Raw genomic sequence first — 19,769 nt, forward strand, 5'->3', positions numbered from 1 at the left:
CATGTTAGGATATAGTTTCCTATCAACATAAAGACATAGAGGAATGATGCATTGTTTTAAAACAGATGTACGAGATAGATCAGTGACCAGAAACTGCTCTTGTAGGGAGGCTGGGGAAAGATAGTGATGGACCTAAACCAGGACAACACATACTGGAGCTTGTGGGGAAGTAATTAAAAGACTAATAATAATAAAAACCTGGTTGTGTTATTTGTCACTCTACAAACCTTTAACAGACACCTTTCATGTTTGATTCCTACTCACTAAGAATTTGCCGCTACTGTTGACGAGTCGTTTGAATGAATGCAAAGCCACATGCTAAGCTAGCCACCACATGACTCAGTAATACTGCTGCTGCTTGGTATCCAAACTTCCTGGAGTAGATTTATTTCCACTTTATTAAACAAATACAGCATTCTAATTGTTTAGCACCATTTAGGATCATTAAGTAAGCTTGAAGAATTACAGATGATTATGATTCAATACTCGATGCGGCCTATACCTCAAAGACATCTTTTTTCTTCCGATATCCGATCCGGTGACTTTGGCCAGTACCGGATCGGCACATCCCTAGTTAGAATTAAGATCAGGTTTACTTGAATGGGTCGAGGGTTATGTCATGACTGGACGTGAGGATCTGAGTAACAGGAGCGTCTGTGTGTGGGTGTGTGTGTGGTGTGTGTGCGTGTGCGTGTGCGTGTGTGTGTGTGTGTGTGTGCACTACCTAGCAGGTGTGTCCAGATGTTTCCAGTCTCTGTGTGGATTCTGAAGATGCTCTTGAAGCAGGCGCGGAAAGAAGGCATGGGTGGCCTGTGGCCGTGAAGCAGGAAGTCGTTGTCCTTCAACCAATCGGGGAGCACGTCGTGAGGTATGACCCGCCACCGGCCTTCCCACACCTGATTGCAAAGGACACAAATAGCAACACAGTAAGTTCGGACAACTACTGGAGTGAATGGAGAAGGTTAATGACTAAATGACCTCTAATCAAACTGTCCTTTAGGAGAAGCAGCCGGTTGTTTACTGAATGTCCTATAAATAGGATGTGTGTGTGTGTGAGAGGGGAGTACAGTATGTGAACACAAGTGTGTGTAGTGTCAAATGAACAGCATCGGGGTCAAGTGGTGTAAATACATAAACTGAAGTTCGATACGACAAGCCGGCCTAATGGAGAGAACACAAGAGACTCCTCTGACAGCTTCCTTACACTGATTTATTTCCCGAATTTAAAACCTGCTGCTTGCATTTTTAGCAGGCTCTCAGTGTGTGTGGGTGTGTGTGAATATTAGTCCAAACTAGTGAGTCCATACAAGTCCAGCAGTGTCATCTTACAGACACCACAGTCCTCAGCCTGCTTGTCCTTTTCATTAAAATCCATCAAACCACAAACATGTAATGCATGTTTCTAGCATGACACCAATAAGGGGCTGTTTTTTAAACTTTGCGTTCTCAAATGATGCTGTAAAAAATGTCTTATCACGACTGGACTGCTGGTTTTCTGCAAGTGACTGCCAAGAACTTTGGAATTCTTCCCATTTTGGCTCGTGAAACACGTTTTGTATGAGCATAACTTAAATAAATAAAGAAGCTAAACCCAGCATATAAAGTGTGCAATCAGGACACTCAACTCTCCTTTTATGTGTTTATGGTTTAACTGGCTGCTTTCACTATGTGGCTTTATCGAATGTTGATTTAAAAACATCTTGGTAGCACAAACATCGCTCTGAGCAATATTTACTTGTTTATGAGCGGTGGATTAAAGGGTGTGTTGCTCCATGACGTCTGTATGGACGAGTTAATGTTCCTTACCTTGTGTACAAACTCCTCCATCCTCTCCATGGCATGGTGAGCCTGTAGCAGAGGGGTCATCCCCATGAAACCTTCATCGCTGCTCTTCCCCTCCTCTTCCTCCTTCTCCTCTCCTCTGTCGTCCTCTTCACTTTTTCTCCTCTCGTCATCGCACTCTGGGACCCTCTGACGGGAAAACAAACACACACACACACTGTCAGGACACAGGGCTTTCAGAGGACTGGAGCTAGAAAATGTTGTCTCAAATAAACAGCAAACTTCAAACTCACTGTTGATTGAATTTCTTGGAGAATTTTAGCTTTACTTGACTAATTAATGGAAGTGTGACCCTGTAATTAAAACTGAACATGCTATCATATTCATATTGATCATTTTGCATAACCTGCTGCTGACCACTGAGGAGAAACACAGATTTGTTGTTGGTATCATAGTTCAAAAAGCTCTTTATCCTGCCCTCTGTTCCCCCTCTGTGGGAGAGAAACTCCCTCTGGGGGGAACACAGGGATTTTAGCCTCTGCTCTACAATATTCATCCCCTCATGACTCCTCAGATCTACCTGGTGAACAGTTGGGACGAATCGAAATCCTAGGTATGAAAGTTGTTTTGAAGAATCCATGTAAACATGAACAAGTTAAAAGTAGAAAGTGTTGGATGAGCAGAGGGAGCGATCGTGCACGCACTGAGGAGGGATCACTGCTGATTACACTGATGACTGTTCATCAGCATATAACTGCATGCACCCAAATCAGGTGTTTAGAAATATAACGAGCAAAAAGAGAATTTAAAGAAATAATGGCTTGAACAGATTTTGTGGAACTGCAACGATTAGTACATCAACAAAAAAGTATTTGCCAACCATATTGATCATCCATTAAAGTCATTATTCATGGTAAAAGGGCAGGAAATGCAGTTTATAGACTGTGGATGATCTGTTTTATATAGTTTCAAACTGAATATCTCCAGGGTTTGAACTGACAAAACAAGACATTTGTCTTAGAGACAGTGAGATTTTTCAAACATCATTTTTCACCAAACAATGAATCAGTTTAACTAGAAAATAATCGACAGATGAATCAATGATGTAAATATGGTTAGCCTGCAGATGGTGTGTATTTTATCTAACACCACATCCTCTGTCACAGCTGGGGAGCCGTGGACAGAATTTAAATATATGGCTGGTGCTTTGTGATAAATACACAGTCATTAATCAAAGCACACACCAACAACACACAGAGCTGAAGGACCACTGACACTAACACAGGGAGGCTGTGTGTGGAGTAGGCTGTGCTGGCACACACAACAAACGGTGTTGTAAACACAAAATATACATTCTTCACTTTAACACACACCGGACATGCGCTGCAAAAAAGAGATTAGAAGAGATGAGCTTTCTGTTCTTCTTAGGAGTAGGACAGCGGGAAGAACAAAAGTGAGAACATTAGAAAAAACAACAAGACAAAGATGGAGAACAAGAGCAGAAAGAGGAGGAAAAGTCCTGTAGTATACATTATGCATGACTAACCCATTTTAAAGACCCACCAGCAAAATACACTCCAGAGACCCTCTCTGTGTGTGTGTGTGTGTGTGTGTGTGTGTGTGTGTGTGTGTGTGTGTGTGTGTGTGTGTGTGTGTGTGTGTGTGTGTGTGTGTGTGTGTGTGTGTGTGTGTGTGTGTGTGTGTGTCTGTGTGTGTGTGTGTGTGTGTGTGTCAAATGAAGTGTGTAGACAGTCGACACTGTCAGGTTGCTAAAGTCAGACTTTGTCAGTTTGACATCTGCCTGTGTGCGAGTGTATAGTCTGTGCTTAACCATGCATGGGAATGAATCTCAGTCTGCAGCTAGTACGAGAAGGACACACACACCCACCCACACCCACACCCCCAACCCACCCACCCACACACACACACCCACACCCACACCCACACCCCCAACCCCAACCCCAACCCCAACCCACCCACACACACACACACACACACACACACACACACACACACACACACACACACACACACACACACACACACACACACACACACACACACACACACACACACACACACACACACACACACACACACACACACACACACACACACACACACACACACACACAGCTTGAATCACACCTGAAGGCGATAAGTGTAAAACCACATTCTCATAAATCCAGTGTTTCACAGCTGAGGTAAAGGTGACACCTGCCATTGATTTTGTGTGTGTGTGTGTGTGTGTGTGTGTGTGTAGTTCAGCATCAGTGATTGGGTATACTATGGGAGCAGAGGGTATCTGGGTGACTGCCAAGTAGTCACGTGCGCTGCAGTCACTGTGTGTGTCAGTAATAGCCTCTCGTGTGTGTGTGCCCATGCATGTGTGTAATGTAGGTGTAAGCTAAAACCCAGATGATGCCAGCCTATTCTTTAAGGGTGTGAATACCTCTGAGTGTGTGTCCTCTAGGTGTACTCAAGATGCCTTCAGTAAATCATATACACTCACACCTGCCGAGGGTGTCGAGCCAAATGTAGAGTGGTGATACACACACACACACACACACACACACACACACACACACACACACACACACACACACACACACACACACACACACACACACACACACACACACACACACACACACACACACACACACACACACACACACACACACACACACACACACACACACACACACACTCTGTTTTAGTATACATTATAGGGAAAGTAGCAGCAGCGGTGGAGGTGGATTGGAAGCATTTAACCTACAAACCTTTATGTGCAAGTGATTTATTATCTCCACCTTCACACTACAAAACCACGTTTAACTGAGCCACTACTGTAAGTTCACACGTTTCTTTTTAAAGTCAGGCTTGTTAGGAAAAATAAAGTGAGAGAATGTTCTGGTGAAAATGAGTCATAAAGCCTTATTCCTAAACAGGAAGTAAATGCATCATTGTCCTGACAATAGTGAATGATGAAACCTCACCACGCCGACACTGGTGCCCATCAAACAGATAGCACGTAACAGCATGGAGGAGATCATGAGAAAATCATTATTAGATTGTGAGAAAAATAACAATCCAAAGGACTCTTGATCTGGACTCTATTCGTGGCTAACATAGCCTTGAGCAGCTAGCCTCACATTTTATTAAAAGTAAATCTGCAACAGTGATTTCCTGCTTTGATCTCAATATTTGTGCTGCAAGTATAGCATTTCTCTGCCTACATGAAACAGAGCTGTAAAGAGGAAGCTGTAGGTGTTTGCAGATATTCAGAGGAAAACCAAACCAAACATGACCAGCTTGAGGAACGAAGAAGAATTGAGTGGTTTTCTGCCGGGAAACGTGTTTTCTGCTGAGCTAAACTCAGTCCGGAGAGCGAGAGCAGCAGAGCTGAGGTACAGCAGCGGGTCATGCAGAGAGTCTGGCTGTCCGTAGCTCAGCTGAATGTGCTGTAAGCAGATTTAATGACAGCGTAGAGGCAAGACACAGACAGGAGGACCGTGGGAGGGAAGTGGGCTGTGGTTCTTGGAAGTGCGGGCTATTCCTAACATTGGGCACATTCAGACACATGGAATGAATGCAGCATGTCTACCACACGTGACTCAGCCTCAGCCGCCCCGTGTCCAGCAAGTCACCAAGGCAGAGTTTAGGGAGTTGAATTCTGCTCTGTGGGAAAGTGTGTATGAGGTCAAGGATATGATGTCATTGCTTAAGGAAAGGAAGTGTCCATCCTAGGCTCTGAGAGCTCTCCATACAACAGCTCATCTGGTATGACTAAAACTTGAGGTCACATACGTTGTGTAATCTCAGTTTTCCTCCAGCAGAGCACTGTTCCCAATTTGCTAGGAAATGTTTTACTAGGAAAAGCCTGAAGGGATCTTTAGGAATATGTAAAATATATTCATGCTTTTAGCTAATTATTATTATTATTAAAGCTCATTTATTATCCAAGTAAACATTTGTATTAAGGGGAGCTATTGTGGAATGTATATCGCTGTTGAAACTTTAATACACACCATAGTCAAATGAAGCTGTCCAAAGACCTTTGGTAGTACTGTTTGAACATGAATGATGATGATTCAAAGTTGGCATTAATCCTACAGAAACTACCAAAAAGGTAGGGTTCATAAAACCTTGTGGCACAAGTTTATTATCTAACTATCTCTATGAATCCACATGTAGGATAAAGCTCAACAGTGTGTTTGCAGGACAGGAATAACATAGACAGCACATATACTTTAAACACTTACCACATACGCATGAGCTAAGCAACTAGTCTTGGATTATACACAGACACGGGAACAAGAGTGGAACAACAAGCCCTTCGTCACCGGTCCACTAAACGAGGCAGCTTTTCTTAAAAGCCCTGAAAGACTTCCTCTGTTTTACACACACTTAAAAACATATCTCCAAGCTCCCCTCAGACTCATTAACCATTCTGCATCTAGACCTGGGTAATGAGTCTTCACACGCACACGCACGCACAGACACACACACACGATAGCCTGTGTGTGTGTGTTCTGCTGAGCTCTACAGTCAGCTGGTGGCAGGGTCAAGAAGGAAGGGAGAGACATTTAAAGAGTTATCTTCCAGCAAACTTTACACTCAAGGTAAACACAGGGAAACATCTGCCAGCCAATCAGAGTACAGCTGAAACAGTGGACCAGTGACAGCAGAGTCTGAATTTTTAACAGAACAAAGAGAGCTCACCCTTGTACAGCATAACCCCTGCACAGCAGACTGAGAGATTCGACATGTGACCTGCACATGCTCAACGCTCTCTCGGGACTACAACAATTTGGAAAAGACGCCCAGACCATTAAAACAGACGGACAGTGTTCAAAAACAAGCACACATGTCCAGCTCTAAGAACACAGTGCTCAGGCTGCCACAAGACAAACAGTTCTCTCTGTTCTCGCCCATTGCCACGAGGAGGGCATGAAAGATCTGCACAAGCATGGCAACGAGTAACACTTCTATCAAACTGTTCTCAGTCAGAGGCCTGACACTCACACATAGAAACATTCTGTGGCTAGGTATTCAAAGCCAATACAACATGTTTTCTTATCTTGGCGGCAGATTCATTAAAACAAATATTACGATATCCTTTACAAATTAAAGGTAGAGGTCAGCGTTTGGGAAATATTCTTATGAGAGAGATGAAAAGATTGATACCACTTTTACGTCTTTGCAACCCTAAACCTCTTTCCTTGTTTTTATTTTCATCCCATTCTATCCTCACGATGTCAGAGGGTTCAGGTCGATGAGATGCTGGATTAACTTTCACGTCAGGTACAATAAGAGGATGTAAAACTGGATGTTAGATCAAAGTGAAGCTCGGCTCCGATGTATAAAAATGTCTGGCACAAGGAGAGGATGTGTCCAAAATGTGGAGCATTGTGTTCTGGTATTTGTTCACTCTTTATTTCCCTTGTTTTTTTGTGGGGGTTTGAAATGTGTGCGTAATAAATTCCACAGTGTAGTGTTCTTTTTAAGTTTGAGGTGCATTTCCCCAAATAAGCACCTGTAGTCTCTGTGTTTTGAGGCAACACAGAGGTAAACTCCTTCTCTCTGGTAAAACTCTAAAAGGACGGGATTCATTGAGGCTATTTTAGTTCTCAGCAGGAGCTCCACCCTCCTGAAAATCTAATTCTCCTTAGCTGCATTAACTATCAATTGAAATGTTCTTTCCTAAGCTCATGCCATCTAAAGTTCCTCCAAGTCTTAATAAAGAAAATTGAATTACATAATGTGTAAATTAACTTTGGTTTGGCCTCGATAGTACACTAATGTTAAGTTGTTACAGAAACCACTTTAGTGTTCGAGATGCATCACTCTGGTATATGCCTGTTCCTGAGCACGTGTTTCCCATATCAAATAGTTCCTTCTAAAGTAATAGGGTGAGATGTTTGGCAGGTTAAAATCTATTGTTTCTTTTTAACAGCTGTGGGGTGTGATCAGCAAACACCGACTCTCATGGGGAGAGTTAAAAGAAAGGTGGAAAAAATGTATCCCAGTATCTGCATAAATAAAGTTTATACAAAAGTCAAACTGCCAAGATACGAGACAGAGAGGCAACACACACACACACACACACACACACACACACACACACACACACACACACACACACACACACACACACACACACACACACACACACACACACACACACACACACACACACACACACACACACACACACACACACACACACACACACACACACACACACACACACACACACACACACACACAATGCTAAAAGTTTCAAAAGGCTTGGGTGTGAAGACAGCCGGCCCTCGCTGATTGTGGCAAGGGGCCCCTCCCGTCCTCTCAGGTATCTGCATTGTGTTACAGCAGGTAGAAAGGGCAGACACAATGCACACACGCACAAACTATTGTGTGTCAGCTCTACGGCTGCACGCTGCTGGCCTTTCACACTGAACTGTCTGTACACACACATGCAGAGACACACACGCACATACACACACACACACTGTGGAAACGGGAACACACAAGTGATGCCTCAGAGCGTTTATTTGATCAGTTCAATGGGACGCTCATCACATATGTGTTTGCTTTCCTTCCAGGAAGCTGCTGTGTATACTGTAGACAGAGTGGCTTTATTTTTAGTGGCAGTGATTCTTGCACACATTCAATATCCACAACACTTATGACTTGAGGCATAACTTAAAACTGAACATCAGGTGCAGCAGAGACCCCCCGCCAAGATGCACTGTTAATTCCTAGCGCACAGAATGAGTCATCGTCGAGTTTGGAAAGCCTTGAAGGTGCTAAGGGTGTCGATAATAAGCGGAGGTGTCGGAAGTTGAAAAGCTTGGGAAATAAGCCTCTGATCTAAACGTGCAAACACAAACTGGAGAGACTGGTGACATGAAGCTCTGTCCTCCTTCAGCGACTACTTCTGATGGCTTTAAGTTAAGGCAGGAGAGTAAGCTTGTCTTTCAGTTTTATCCGCACACTCTTGGTATTTTCCTCTTTTAATGACAAACTGTAATATTTTTACTGACACTCACCCCATTGTGTGAGGGGCACTCTGCAGTGCTGAGGTGACTGGTTGGAAAACCTGTGCTTGGCGTGTCTGCTTTCTCCCGAGGACTCATGGGATCTGTAGGCGTGCGATCTGTCGTCTGTTCGATGACATTTTGATTTCTGTGTCGCAGCACGAAGGCCGGGCCCTCGGCCCCACTCGTCTCTCCTCCGTCCAGTTTGAAACGCCGGACTGACCTCCTCAGAGAGAAGACTACACCGATGAAGATGACTTACTCTGGATGGCACCAAAAACCTCTTTGGATCTTCACTCTGTGGCAGAAAGAAGAGAAAGGTAGAAATAAAGGAAGGGTCAAGAAAGAGAGGAAAAGATGGAGACAGAAAACAATTGTTAGTCTCCATGACTTTGTTTATTCTCAAAGTTGAAATTAGGGCAATAAAATCCAATCAAAACAAAACATGGAACGAACTCACGACATTCTAACTGTTAATAGATCACATGCATAACAACTTTAAAGTTTTAGGATAATACTCTGTAGCAGTTCCCAAAGAAGGAACAACATAAGCCCATAATACACCCAATAAATGTCAACTGTGGCCTTGTCAATTAAATACAGCTTGGGTTATCATAAGTATCACGACCAAAGCATCAGGGAGTCTTTTATTTGGGCCTGACTTCAAAATCAAGTAATTAAAAGGTCCCAAGATCCATCCTAAAAGAGTGAAACATCCTGCAGACACAGTCTATCACTCGTTAGCATGCTTGCATTAGAGATAAAGATTATGTTGTTTCTTGCTTTTTTTCCCCACGATCACCTCAGAACGTCCCCATGGTATCAAGGCCCTAAAATACAGGATCTACTAACACTGGCAGCCAATGAGGAGCTGCCAACTTGCTGTTATGGTGAGTTGCTTAGCGACGAGGAGGTGTCAAGGACAGGAACAAGATATTCACACACGGGAAGTAGATATGTTCTCTGTTTATAATTTACAATCCCTTTTTTCCTCCATCCCAGTGTGTCTGCTGCTGTACAGGGTAAATTAAACATATGGTTCATTACAATTCCAGCTTGATACACTGTGTTAACGAGCAAATTCAAATCAAGTTGCTGGCATTTTTGTGCAGACTCATAAGAGGCAAAGCTTTTTGTATGAAAAGCAACTCTCTGAAAAATCAGGAAAAGTTAGAATGAATGCGATTACACAGCTATGAATACATCTTTAATGTACCGTTAAATGATGAGACTGCAGCTGCACATTTATATCAGCATGTCTTACACTGCTGAGATCTGTGTTTCTCACTGACACACACACACACACACACACACACACACACAGCTCCAGAGGGGCAAAGTCAATGTGAACATGCCCCGAGCAGCGGACCACTTCTTTTCAACCATCCCCCTGCGATGCAACAAACACACATAGGGGGATTATACACTCAAGGGGGCGGGGGGATGACGACACGGTCATGCACACACACACCTGGGCATGTACTTGTGAACATACACACAGCTAAAGACATCATTTGAAATGGGCTGATGTAAGCATGTAGGGGACAAAAGAGCTGCAGTGGATCGGGACAAATGACTCACAAATAAATAACATCACGCAATGTAACCTTCTTATCTTACTAAGGTGATTGCTTTTGCACCTTTTTTGCCTCACTGTGTCATATTAAAGTGAGTTAAGGGAGACAGAGAGTTGGCTTCTTCACTACTCACACAGCTGAGCATAAAGCCGTCTGCTTTTTATTTAGAAGAAAAGACAAACTATTTTTGGATTTGAAAATGATGGCTTGTCTCAAGTGAAAAAGCAAAACAGAATAGTGATTTAATTTCTAGTCGCCTTATTACTTTGTAAGTAATGATAAACAACTCAAAAGTACGAAGCTTCTTTTAACCTGTGGTTAAAACTGATTACAGATACTGAAACACTGGAGCAGCTTTAACAGAGGTTAGGTGTGTTGATAGGGAAGTAGATAATGTGTATCCACTTCCCTATCAACACACCTGATGATTTGCCAGGGAACTATAATTATTCTAAAGGAGAAATATCAAACCACAAATGGTGGCTTTGAAAGAACATGTTGAAATAAAAGTATAAAGAGAAAAGACTACACTGCAAAAAATAACAGAGGGAAATGTGAAAAGATCCATGGGGAAAATTCTCAAGGTTTCATAACAATACCATTGACTCGATTATATGCAGCCAAGATGATAAAAAAGACTATTTGAGCTGAGAAGACTGGCCTGTGGGCGAGTTCCCTATTCGAAGTCAAACACTTCTACACTCAATCTCCCCCTCCTCTTCCTCCCAAATCGACTATTTTTTGAAAATGACATCGACTCTCTTGTTGAGTAACTGCACCCTTCTGTCACGATGTAAACGACACACACACACACACACACACACACACACACACACACACACACACACACACACACACACACACACACACACACACACACACACACACACAGTAGAAGAACAGGCAGAACAGAACAAACTGGCCCCCAGTAGAGATTAAAAACAGACTCCCCATGTTGGAACATAAAATACTGGGAGAAAAACTGATACACACACCTAAATCACACGGTGCCTCCTGGGGTCCGAGCCGGGTCCAAACGTTTAGGTTCAGAGAGAACAGCTGACACAGGACTTCTGTCGACAACATGATGCTAAAATATCTGTATGATCGCAATTTTCTGAGCTTTTGTGGATGTCGTGTACTCCCTTGTATTTTTCCTAATTAAAGGCACAGTGTGTGTTTGAATTATTTTCCACACAGAACCTCCGTGAAATACGCAGACAAGTTCACCATCTGCTGTCTTTCTGCAAGCAATAACAACTCTATTACACGTTACCCCAGAGTGATGCTTTAACCCCAGGAAATGAACCGACATAAAGGATATGAACAGAACAGCCGCCTGAAGGATCCACGCGTGTGACCTGCCGGTTAGACACGGGTCAAGAAGGGATTTACCATCTAATGAAAATGCCCAGGAGCCATTGCTTTTCAACATTTCTAAAAATAGATAAAAACAGACAAGCAATCAGGGTTGTTTGCTGTCAGCAATATTTCAACAGTGCTTTCCTACACTCAATGAGTACCTATGTCTAATCTTTAACATTTGAATCCCCCCTGAACCAGCTACAGCAATGTCGTCAATAAACACTTTCGGCCTTTAACCATGGATGCTATTGAGTTTCCACTATTGGTGCGATTAATTTGGCCAACAGGTCAATAACAGCAATACTGAGAGTGTTTGTAATGCAGCCTGAAAAACAATGTGTGTCTTGCAGGCTGTAATGGCATCTTTTAAACCTAAGCATTATTGTAATGACACAAAGGAACGCTTTTATCTTTAGAAATTGATCTCAATGATGTGACCTTTGGCCAAACACTGCAAGGACACTGATGTTATTCCAGCAGGTAACTTAGTCCGGGTATGTGTAGTGATGTTTATTTTATGAATAAAAGACTTCAAATAGGAATAGTTTCAAATGTGTTCCTTGCCGAGAGTTGAATAGTTTGACTGATACCACCTTATACAAGCTAGACTAAGATAACCAGCTACTGGCTTCTAAACATACAAATAAGAGAGTGGTATCGACCTTTTCAATGAAAAAGTGAACAAGCATATTTCCTAGAATGTTAGTTAACACATTCATGGCCAGTAAGAGCCTTGATTACATTAGTGAAACCAGTCATCCATGTCAAATTGGAGATGGTATAAATTGTTATGCTGTATAATTAAAAGCCACAGTATCTTTCAATCATCTTGTGACCTTTGTCTCGTGATACTGGTGAGTCCAGATGTGCGCTTGCACCACACTGCTCTATAAGACTGGATCAGCAGTTACTGATGACCATATTATTTTAAAGCTAAACTGTGTTTCCATGTTAATATGCTAACATTAGCATGCTAACAGTCTACAAGGTCATTTCTTCCTGTGCAGTATTTCACACAGGCATGAGCATGTGCCGCAGCATTCCCTCATGCTCATTGTCACCATCTTTCTATCGGTGTCTTTCTCGCTTAAACGCAACACACACACACACACACACACACACACACACACACACACACACACACACACACACACACACACACACACACACACACACACACACACACACACACACACACACACACACACACACACACACACACACACACACACACACACACACACAGCAGAAGACAGCTGACTTCACTCAAAGTAATGTGGAGTCAGTCTTTGTCACTGTAGAGCTGTAAAGACAGCTCCACAAATCAATGCAGGCAACAGACAAAAAAACAAACACAAGATCTGATGGAAAGAAAGATAATCGACACTTAGGGGGGAAAGAAAATAGGAACGACTGAAAACCGAAAAGAAATGTCAAAGGGAATTGATTTGTTCTTGGTTTTTTTTCTCCCCAAGGAAAGAGTGAGTGGTGCAGCTGGGAGGCAGCGGTAAAAAGTGGAAGTGTAATGAAAAAGAAGCAGAAGTACCAATTTCTAATTTCTAATCGGCCATCTGTCATAGCTGCCACCGTTTGTTCTCTAAAACACATGTATATCACGCTGTATAGAGGAAGGGAAGGGGGCTTAAGCAGACATTATTGGTTTGTGTTTATCATATGTGGTTTAGGGAGCAGTACCCATGTTTGATGAGGAAGTTCAGTGCAGACGAAGGAAGTGGACACAAGTGGGTGAAAGCATTAGCTGTGCTCACAAAAGGAGAAACTGAAAAAACAAGAAATTATTAAGGAATGACAAAACATATGACTCACCAAACCGGCTCTGCAGCCTCGTCTGGTTATCAGACATACAAATACGCCTGCGTGCTGCATGAGTGTGTGGGTGTTTGTGTAGTGACACATCGAGTTGTAGGTCAAGGAGTATTTAGAGAAAAGCAGTGACTTTCCTTTACTTAAAAAAAAAAACATGTAGGAAAAAGGTCAAATAGTAAGTGCTGTGTAACCGCTTTAAACCTACTACTCACCATAGTAGATGGATTTTACCATCCATGTTTGGTTTAATTGCAAGTAAATCAAAAAAGGCTTCAAAGAGGACCCAAATTGTTCTAATTCTCATTAAACTGTGGAGCAAATAGCCTTTTCTTATGCAAGCTACAGACATTATGAACTTGTCTGGCAGAACCACGTACACAAAAAGGATAGATAATCTTTTCTAATCAAGACAAGTTGTCTTTCCTCTGTTGTTAGCAGCTATTCTGCTAATCGTTTCATCTAAAGCTCTGTAATGACGTGTGTTTTAGCTAGCAGCTCCACGTTGCTAGGAGGGCGTTAAGGCCAACAAGTTAAAACAACAACTTAAGTCATACACGCTATGGTGGCTGATTAGAGAGAGCTAGCATTTCATGTCAAATCCAGTAAGTTTTCTATTCATAGTCTACGCGACATTACAATAACCACACTGCTTGAGATTTCACTTCATATGCCTAAACAACTGAATCAGACACACAACATAGGACGTGTATCCACTCCCACAATACAACAGTGTTCCTTTTCCACTTCTCTTAGTATATGCTCCTATTTAATGCATTATGAATGTTAGTGGCTGTCAGGCAACATGCCGTTCCTCCATAATGTGTGTTCTCTCTCTGAGTCTCATTGTCAGATCTGCCCTGTGTGGCCTGTGACCTGCTGTCATTACTCTTCTCTCTGACATAGAGTCACATTGAAGCATTGTTATAATGACATCAACTAAAGCCGCTTCAAAGCCGTGCGATCTGTCTAAAATCTGTCTTTGTATGGTTGATAATCTTTCAGAAGGTACGATTTAGAGTGATATTAGAAGTTATGTGTGATAGTTAGTTGAATGCATGAAGGTCAATGTTTCTTTAACGACGAGGCAATATAATGAAAAACAGAACTTGGACATGGGAATGAGCTTTTCCATGACATACCACCTGGTTTTTCAGGTCAGAGAGCCAGTCGCAGTCAACAGGAAACAGAGGATGGTAAACAGGTTACACAGGCTTATCAGTTCAAATCAGTCAGAAAAGGTTTATACTGATCTGTATCATTTCTTTGAATCATCACAGTTTTTATCTAGCAAGAGCATTTATAACCAAATAATCATCTTAAAGCTGTCTTGTTTAGCATATACCCTGTTTATCTTTAGTGAAGTCAACAGCTCAGCAGTTAGACCTTAGACAGGGCGCAGGACCTCTTTTATTGTTAGGTTAGTCCAAAAGCCACAAACACTTATATACGCTAACGACTTAAAGTGACAACACAGTGCCCTTGAAACAACACACTGAATGTATGACATGGCCTGGGTCCCATGCTTTGATCCTTTAAAATGAATAGTTAATAAATAGTTATTGATCGTTTGGGAACTGGGTTTGATTATGGAAGTCATGGAATTGTTATGGAAATATCGACATCCATACCTAGTGCTTTCTGTCTCTCCTCTCTACATCTGCTTACATAGGGACTGGAAAAGTCAGGGTGAGTGTGGGATGGTAAGAGCTGGGTGTGTAGGAGTAGTTTAATCAATGTAGGATTTCTTCCGCATCTTTTCTTGGTACGGTGTCAATACCTTAAGCCCCCAAACGTGCTTACTTGTAAAGCACTTTGAATTGCCTTGTATTGAAAGGTGCTATATAAATAAACTTGCCTTTTGATTTTGCAGAAAGAAACAAATAAGATATTGAGCTTCATTTGGTTCTTGTGCTAAATATCAAATTGAATTTGAAAAACGTTCGTCAGGACCTGCTTGCTGGTAAATGTGTAATTATTTTGTAATCTAAAATGCCCGGCTTTCCACAATTTGATTTGACACTTGTGTACAAACTCTTCATTTGGTGATGCAGTTGACCTCACAGTGCTTCATGCTGTGTGTTCCTATGTGAGGGGGTTGTGTATAAGCCTCCCTTTGTAATTGGGGCAGCTTTACAATGATTTAAACCTGCTGTTGGAGACCACATGACTGCTTTTGCTGTTCACTGAGATTATGAAATCAAACTGGAAACTGCACTTAACACATACACGCCCACCCTACCGTGATATTCGTGAAAACACAACTTTAATTCTCCGTCTCCGTTTGGCTTTTCGCGAAAGCTCGTCAGTGTTTGCTTTACCTACTTTACTTTGAGAGTATGATATGCTTCAGTATATTGCAGGCCAGTTCACCATATTTTTTCTACATCCACACACCTTTTCAGTGAATATTAATAAACCAACAGTAGCCAATAAAAAGAAACAGAAATGATCTTTTTTAACAATAACGCTTCATATCTGAGTTGTTTGTGTACGTGTGGGTCCCCTGGTTATCTCTCAGTCCTGGTACAACAGTGATGCTGCAGCCAGCAGTCTTATGATGGAGAGATACACAAAGGGAAACAGTGTGAAGTAAACCAAACACACATACATACCATTGTTCCATCAGTAAACAGGCAGCTACGTAGCAGAAACACTACCACGCTCTAATATTGTGGAAGGTGGAATCATTACAATAAGAATGTTCCAGATGTATGAAACTGGCCAAAATGAAATTGCCCCACATCATAACCCAACAATTCTTAATTAATTTTACCAGAAGACAAGAGAAAGATTTAATTTCAGATTACATACACAAGCATTTGTCACATGTTAGGTGACATTCAAGTGTCCTTGACCACAGGAGACCAGTCCAATTCATCATAGTCTATGGTTTGGTTTAATGAACTCAACCAAAAAAACAGATGAATCTACCTGATTAACCTGCAGAAGTGCTCTCATTATCAGTATACCATAGACCCATGTGCAAAACCAAAACAATAAAACACATGAAACATCCGTGCAGCAGGCTAGCACTGCCTGGCACCGTTATATCAACTCTCAACTGGGACGGGCAATGAGGGCTGGAAAATGTATCTGATACAATTGCTGAGTCTGTCATCGTCTCTATAAAGGGCTGAAGCCTAACTCGAAATAGGTCCAACTAAAGCAGAAAATCACTGAATATCAAATGGTCTTGAAATGAAATGTGTAAATGTTCCCGAGTAGTGTTCCCACACTATACAATGCCTGACACTAACTGGTTTAATCCGGCCTGAATAACCACCAAAACCTTTATCAAAGAAACTGCTCTTTGTCCCTGAACATTAAACCAGCTGAACAACACGGACCACAACAAGGTCACCGCGCTGCTGGATCTGCTGGTGAACACAGGGCAAAGTAAAGCAGTGGTTTCCAAGCACTTGGCGTTAAACCAAAGGTGGGTCACACAGATATAAAAATAGGTCCCCTAAAAGATCAGATGAAAGGAGAACCTAATGCTAGTGACAACTATATACAGACATCAATGCCATCTGCCTTAATAAAGGCTGAACAGTACACTGAAGGGTGCAAATCACAGAGGTTTTTTTGGCTTACTCCTTGATGGAGCTTGAGGCCGAGGTCAACCATCTCACCTTACACAGATGTCTGTGCCTACATGTTAGTGCTGTCTAAACTTTTTAACCAAGGTGGAACATTAGGGTATCTGTTTCCTCTGTCTTTCTAGAAGTAACTCTTATTGTTCTGGAATTGATAAACCAGGGAGACTATATGCTTTGAAAAACATGATAATATAAAACTGTTGTTGTTTATCATCAGTGAGACGCTTACTCTATATGGAGAAAAGAAATGACCGGCTTATTTAGCTGCAAGTGTTAAGTGTGTACATTTCATTAAAGCAACACAATTACAGGATAAACCATTTAAGAGAAATGTGCATATTGTGTGAAGAGAGATGCAGCAACTCTTTCTATGATCAATCCGTTTCACACTGACAGTTATCTACTATTCTTAGAAGCTATGTTTAGCTGCTCTTCTGCCTGGCACACTGTCAAAGAGTGACTTCATTACACATTAAATTCTCTCGTGATTTGTACTTCCAGTAAAAAACATGCTTGCCTAATAGCCATGTCTAGCAGGATTGAACTCTTATGGTGCACACATTAGCTCAAGCAATGGAATTATTCTTTAAATTGCAAATCAACATATATAAACAGGGAATTGCTGCAAAATTCCTGTTCAGATTAATAAAAGGGTTCTAGGGTGTGAATCACATCAGAGATAAAGGAACTCCATTGAGACCTTACTGTGGTACTGTGAGTGCTTTGCTTTGTGCATGATTTGATTTCACTACAGATCACAGACACATGCACACATACAGTATGCCTGTATCTACTATGTGAGTTTAGACCCAGAAGTACAGTGGTATGCTAAAGTGCAATTTAAAAATGTGTCTGATCCATGAATTAGCCTAACCATGGGCTTTTCTCAAGCCAGCGTATGTCTGGGAGTGTTTTTGTAAACATAAAGTTTGGGTTCTAGACAAATAGGCTATCAGCTACCCAGCCCATGAAAAATGTATGAGATGACTTCATGCTTTGTTGCAAACCGAACAGAAGAACACTGAAATGGGATGGGCATACACCCAGTACTCATTTTCTATTTTCTAATATTGCAGAAAACTATTTTATGTACTAAAATAGTAAATATAGGCTGGTTAAAAATGATGAATGATGAAAAACACTTTGGTTTTACTGAATGAAATCCTTTTAAACGGGAGTTTCATAAAGCATACAGACAGGATTCAGATCAAGTCTGTAATTCAACAACAGGAAAATCAACTTGTGGTCTTACATAAGAACATGTGTTGTTTAATAAATACTGGATTTATTCAAAAAGGTTCTATTATTATTTTCAGCTTTTTTTTTTTTGGTCAAATTTCCCAAGAAATCAAAAACAACAAAGCAGGAAGCCACATAATAAACATGTATTAAGAAAGCTGAGCCAAAACAGGACTGACTAAATTTGCATTTCCAGCAGCTGCTGCCATGTTGTTCTTAATAAGGTAATTCGTGCTTTCTAACCCATTCACATATACAAATAAATACGTTGAAGTGCGCAGCAAAAGGAGCTAAATGCGCCAACGTCACCAATGCAAACTCCGACACACACACAGAGTAGACAGGAGTCAACACAGGCGAGCAGGCAAGACAAAGAAACCCAAAACTCCAGCCAGACAAACAGTTCACGTTGACAACGACAATTCGTACTTTAAACACTCATGAAAGAGGGGTGTTTTCTATGTTTTGACCCAGAAAAACAGTTTAACCTTACATTTGACCAAAGCTGCGTTGTCAAAGATAAAATAGGACGCAGACTGCAGCCCATCGACAGGCTATGGTGATGGTTTGTTTACACCGAGCTAGCGATTAGGCTAGTCCGCTAACAAGAGCTGCCACATCCCAAAGAAGCCAGATAACTATTTACCAGACCTTGTCTTGATTTTGACAGCTTACCACCTCGTCATATCTGCTTTTAAATATACCAATTCAAGCCTCCATGTGGATGAACACGCCTCGTAAAGAGATCCCGAAGAAGTGCTTTCTTGCTGGCTAGCAGATTATGCTTCTCTCTGTTGTTTTGACAGCCAGAATTAGCTGGATAGCAAAGCTGCTAGCTGGCAGGTTGCATTCAGAGAGGCGCTAACGTAACGCAGGGAAAGTATTGGGTGAATTCAACAGTCGAAAAACAAGATAGAACAACAATAAAAATAACCAACAGTGGACAAGGTCCGTCGTATTATTCACCTGGTACTGATGTCTGAAGATGAATCCGTCCTCTGGGAAATGTAACACAGTTAAGATAGAATTGTAGTCGCAGCTCTGCTCCTCTGTACTCTGAACGCTTTTCTGACTGTCGCTAGACCGAACTGGACCCAGCGACGTCGGAGGGAGGCAATCACTGCGTGACGCCACTCGCATGAGCGACAGAGAGCCAATCAGATCACTAAAGAAAACTAACAACCAACCAATGAGGTCCAAGAACAGGAAGAGGCTGGAAATGTGGCACGATGTTGTAGTTTTTACCGAATTTCATAGAAAATTGTGTAAGCAAGTTGATGTAGCAACATTGATTGGATGGAACATATATATATGAGAAGTTATGAAATATGATGGGG

The 19,769-nt window shown here is 41.8% G+C and overlaps 1 protein-coding gene across 1 annotated transcript in view; it reads right to left on the minus strand.

Annotated features, from left to right (window-relative positions):
* Positions 1–19,535, minus strand: part of adipor2 (adiponectin receptor 2) — a 23,476-nt gene extending 3,941 nt beyond the window's left edge. Inside the window, exons 1-4 of the mRNA XM_063905125.1 lie at positions 19,399–19,535; positions 8,838–9,123; positions 1,807–1,971; positions 725–896 (exon numbers count right to left, since the gene is read on the minus strand). Of these exons, the coding sequence (XP_063761195.1) occupies positions 725–896; positions 1,807–1,971; positions 8,838–8,924 (424 nt within the window). The 5' untranslated portion in view covers positions 8,925–9,123; positions 19,399–19,535. The remainder of the gene's footprint in view (positions 1–724; positions 897–1,806; positions 1,972–8,837; positions 9,124–19,398) is intronic.
* Positions 19,536–19,769: the final 234 nt, after the last annotated feature.

Source organism: Eleginops maclovinus, chromosome 17 (assembly GCF_036324505.1).
Source record: "Eleginops maclovinus isolate JMC-PN-2008 ecotype Puerto Natales chromosome 17, JC_Emac_rtc_rv5, whole genome shotgun sequence".
Lineage (NCBI taxonomy): Eukaryota > Metazoa > Chordata > Actinopteri > Perciformes > Eleginopidae > Eleginops > Eleginops maclovinus.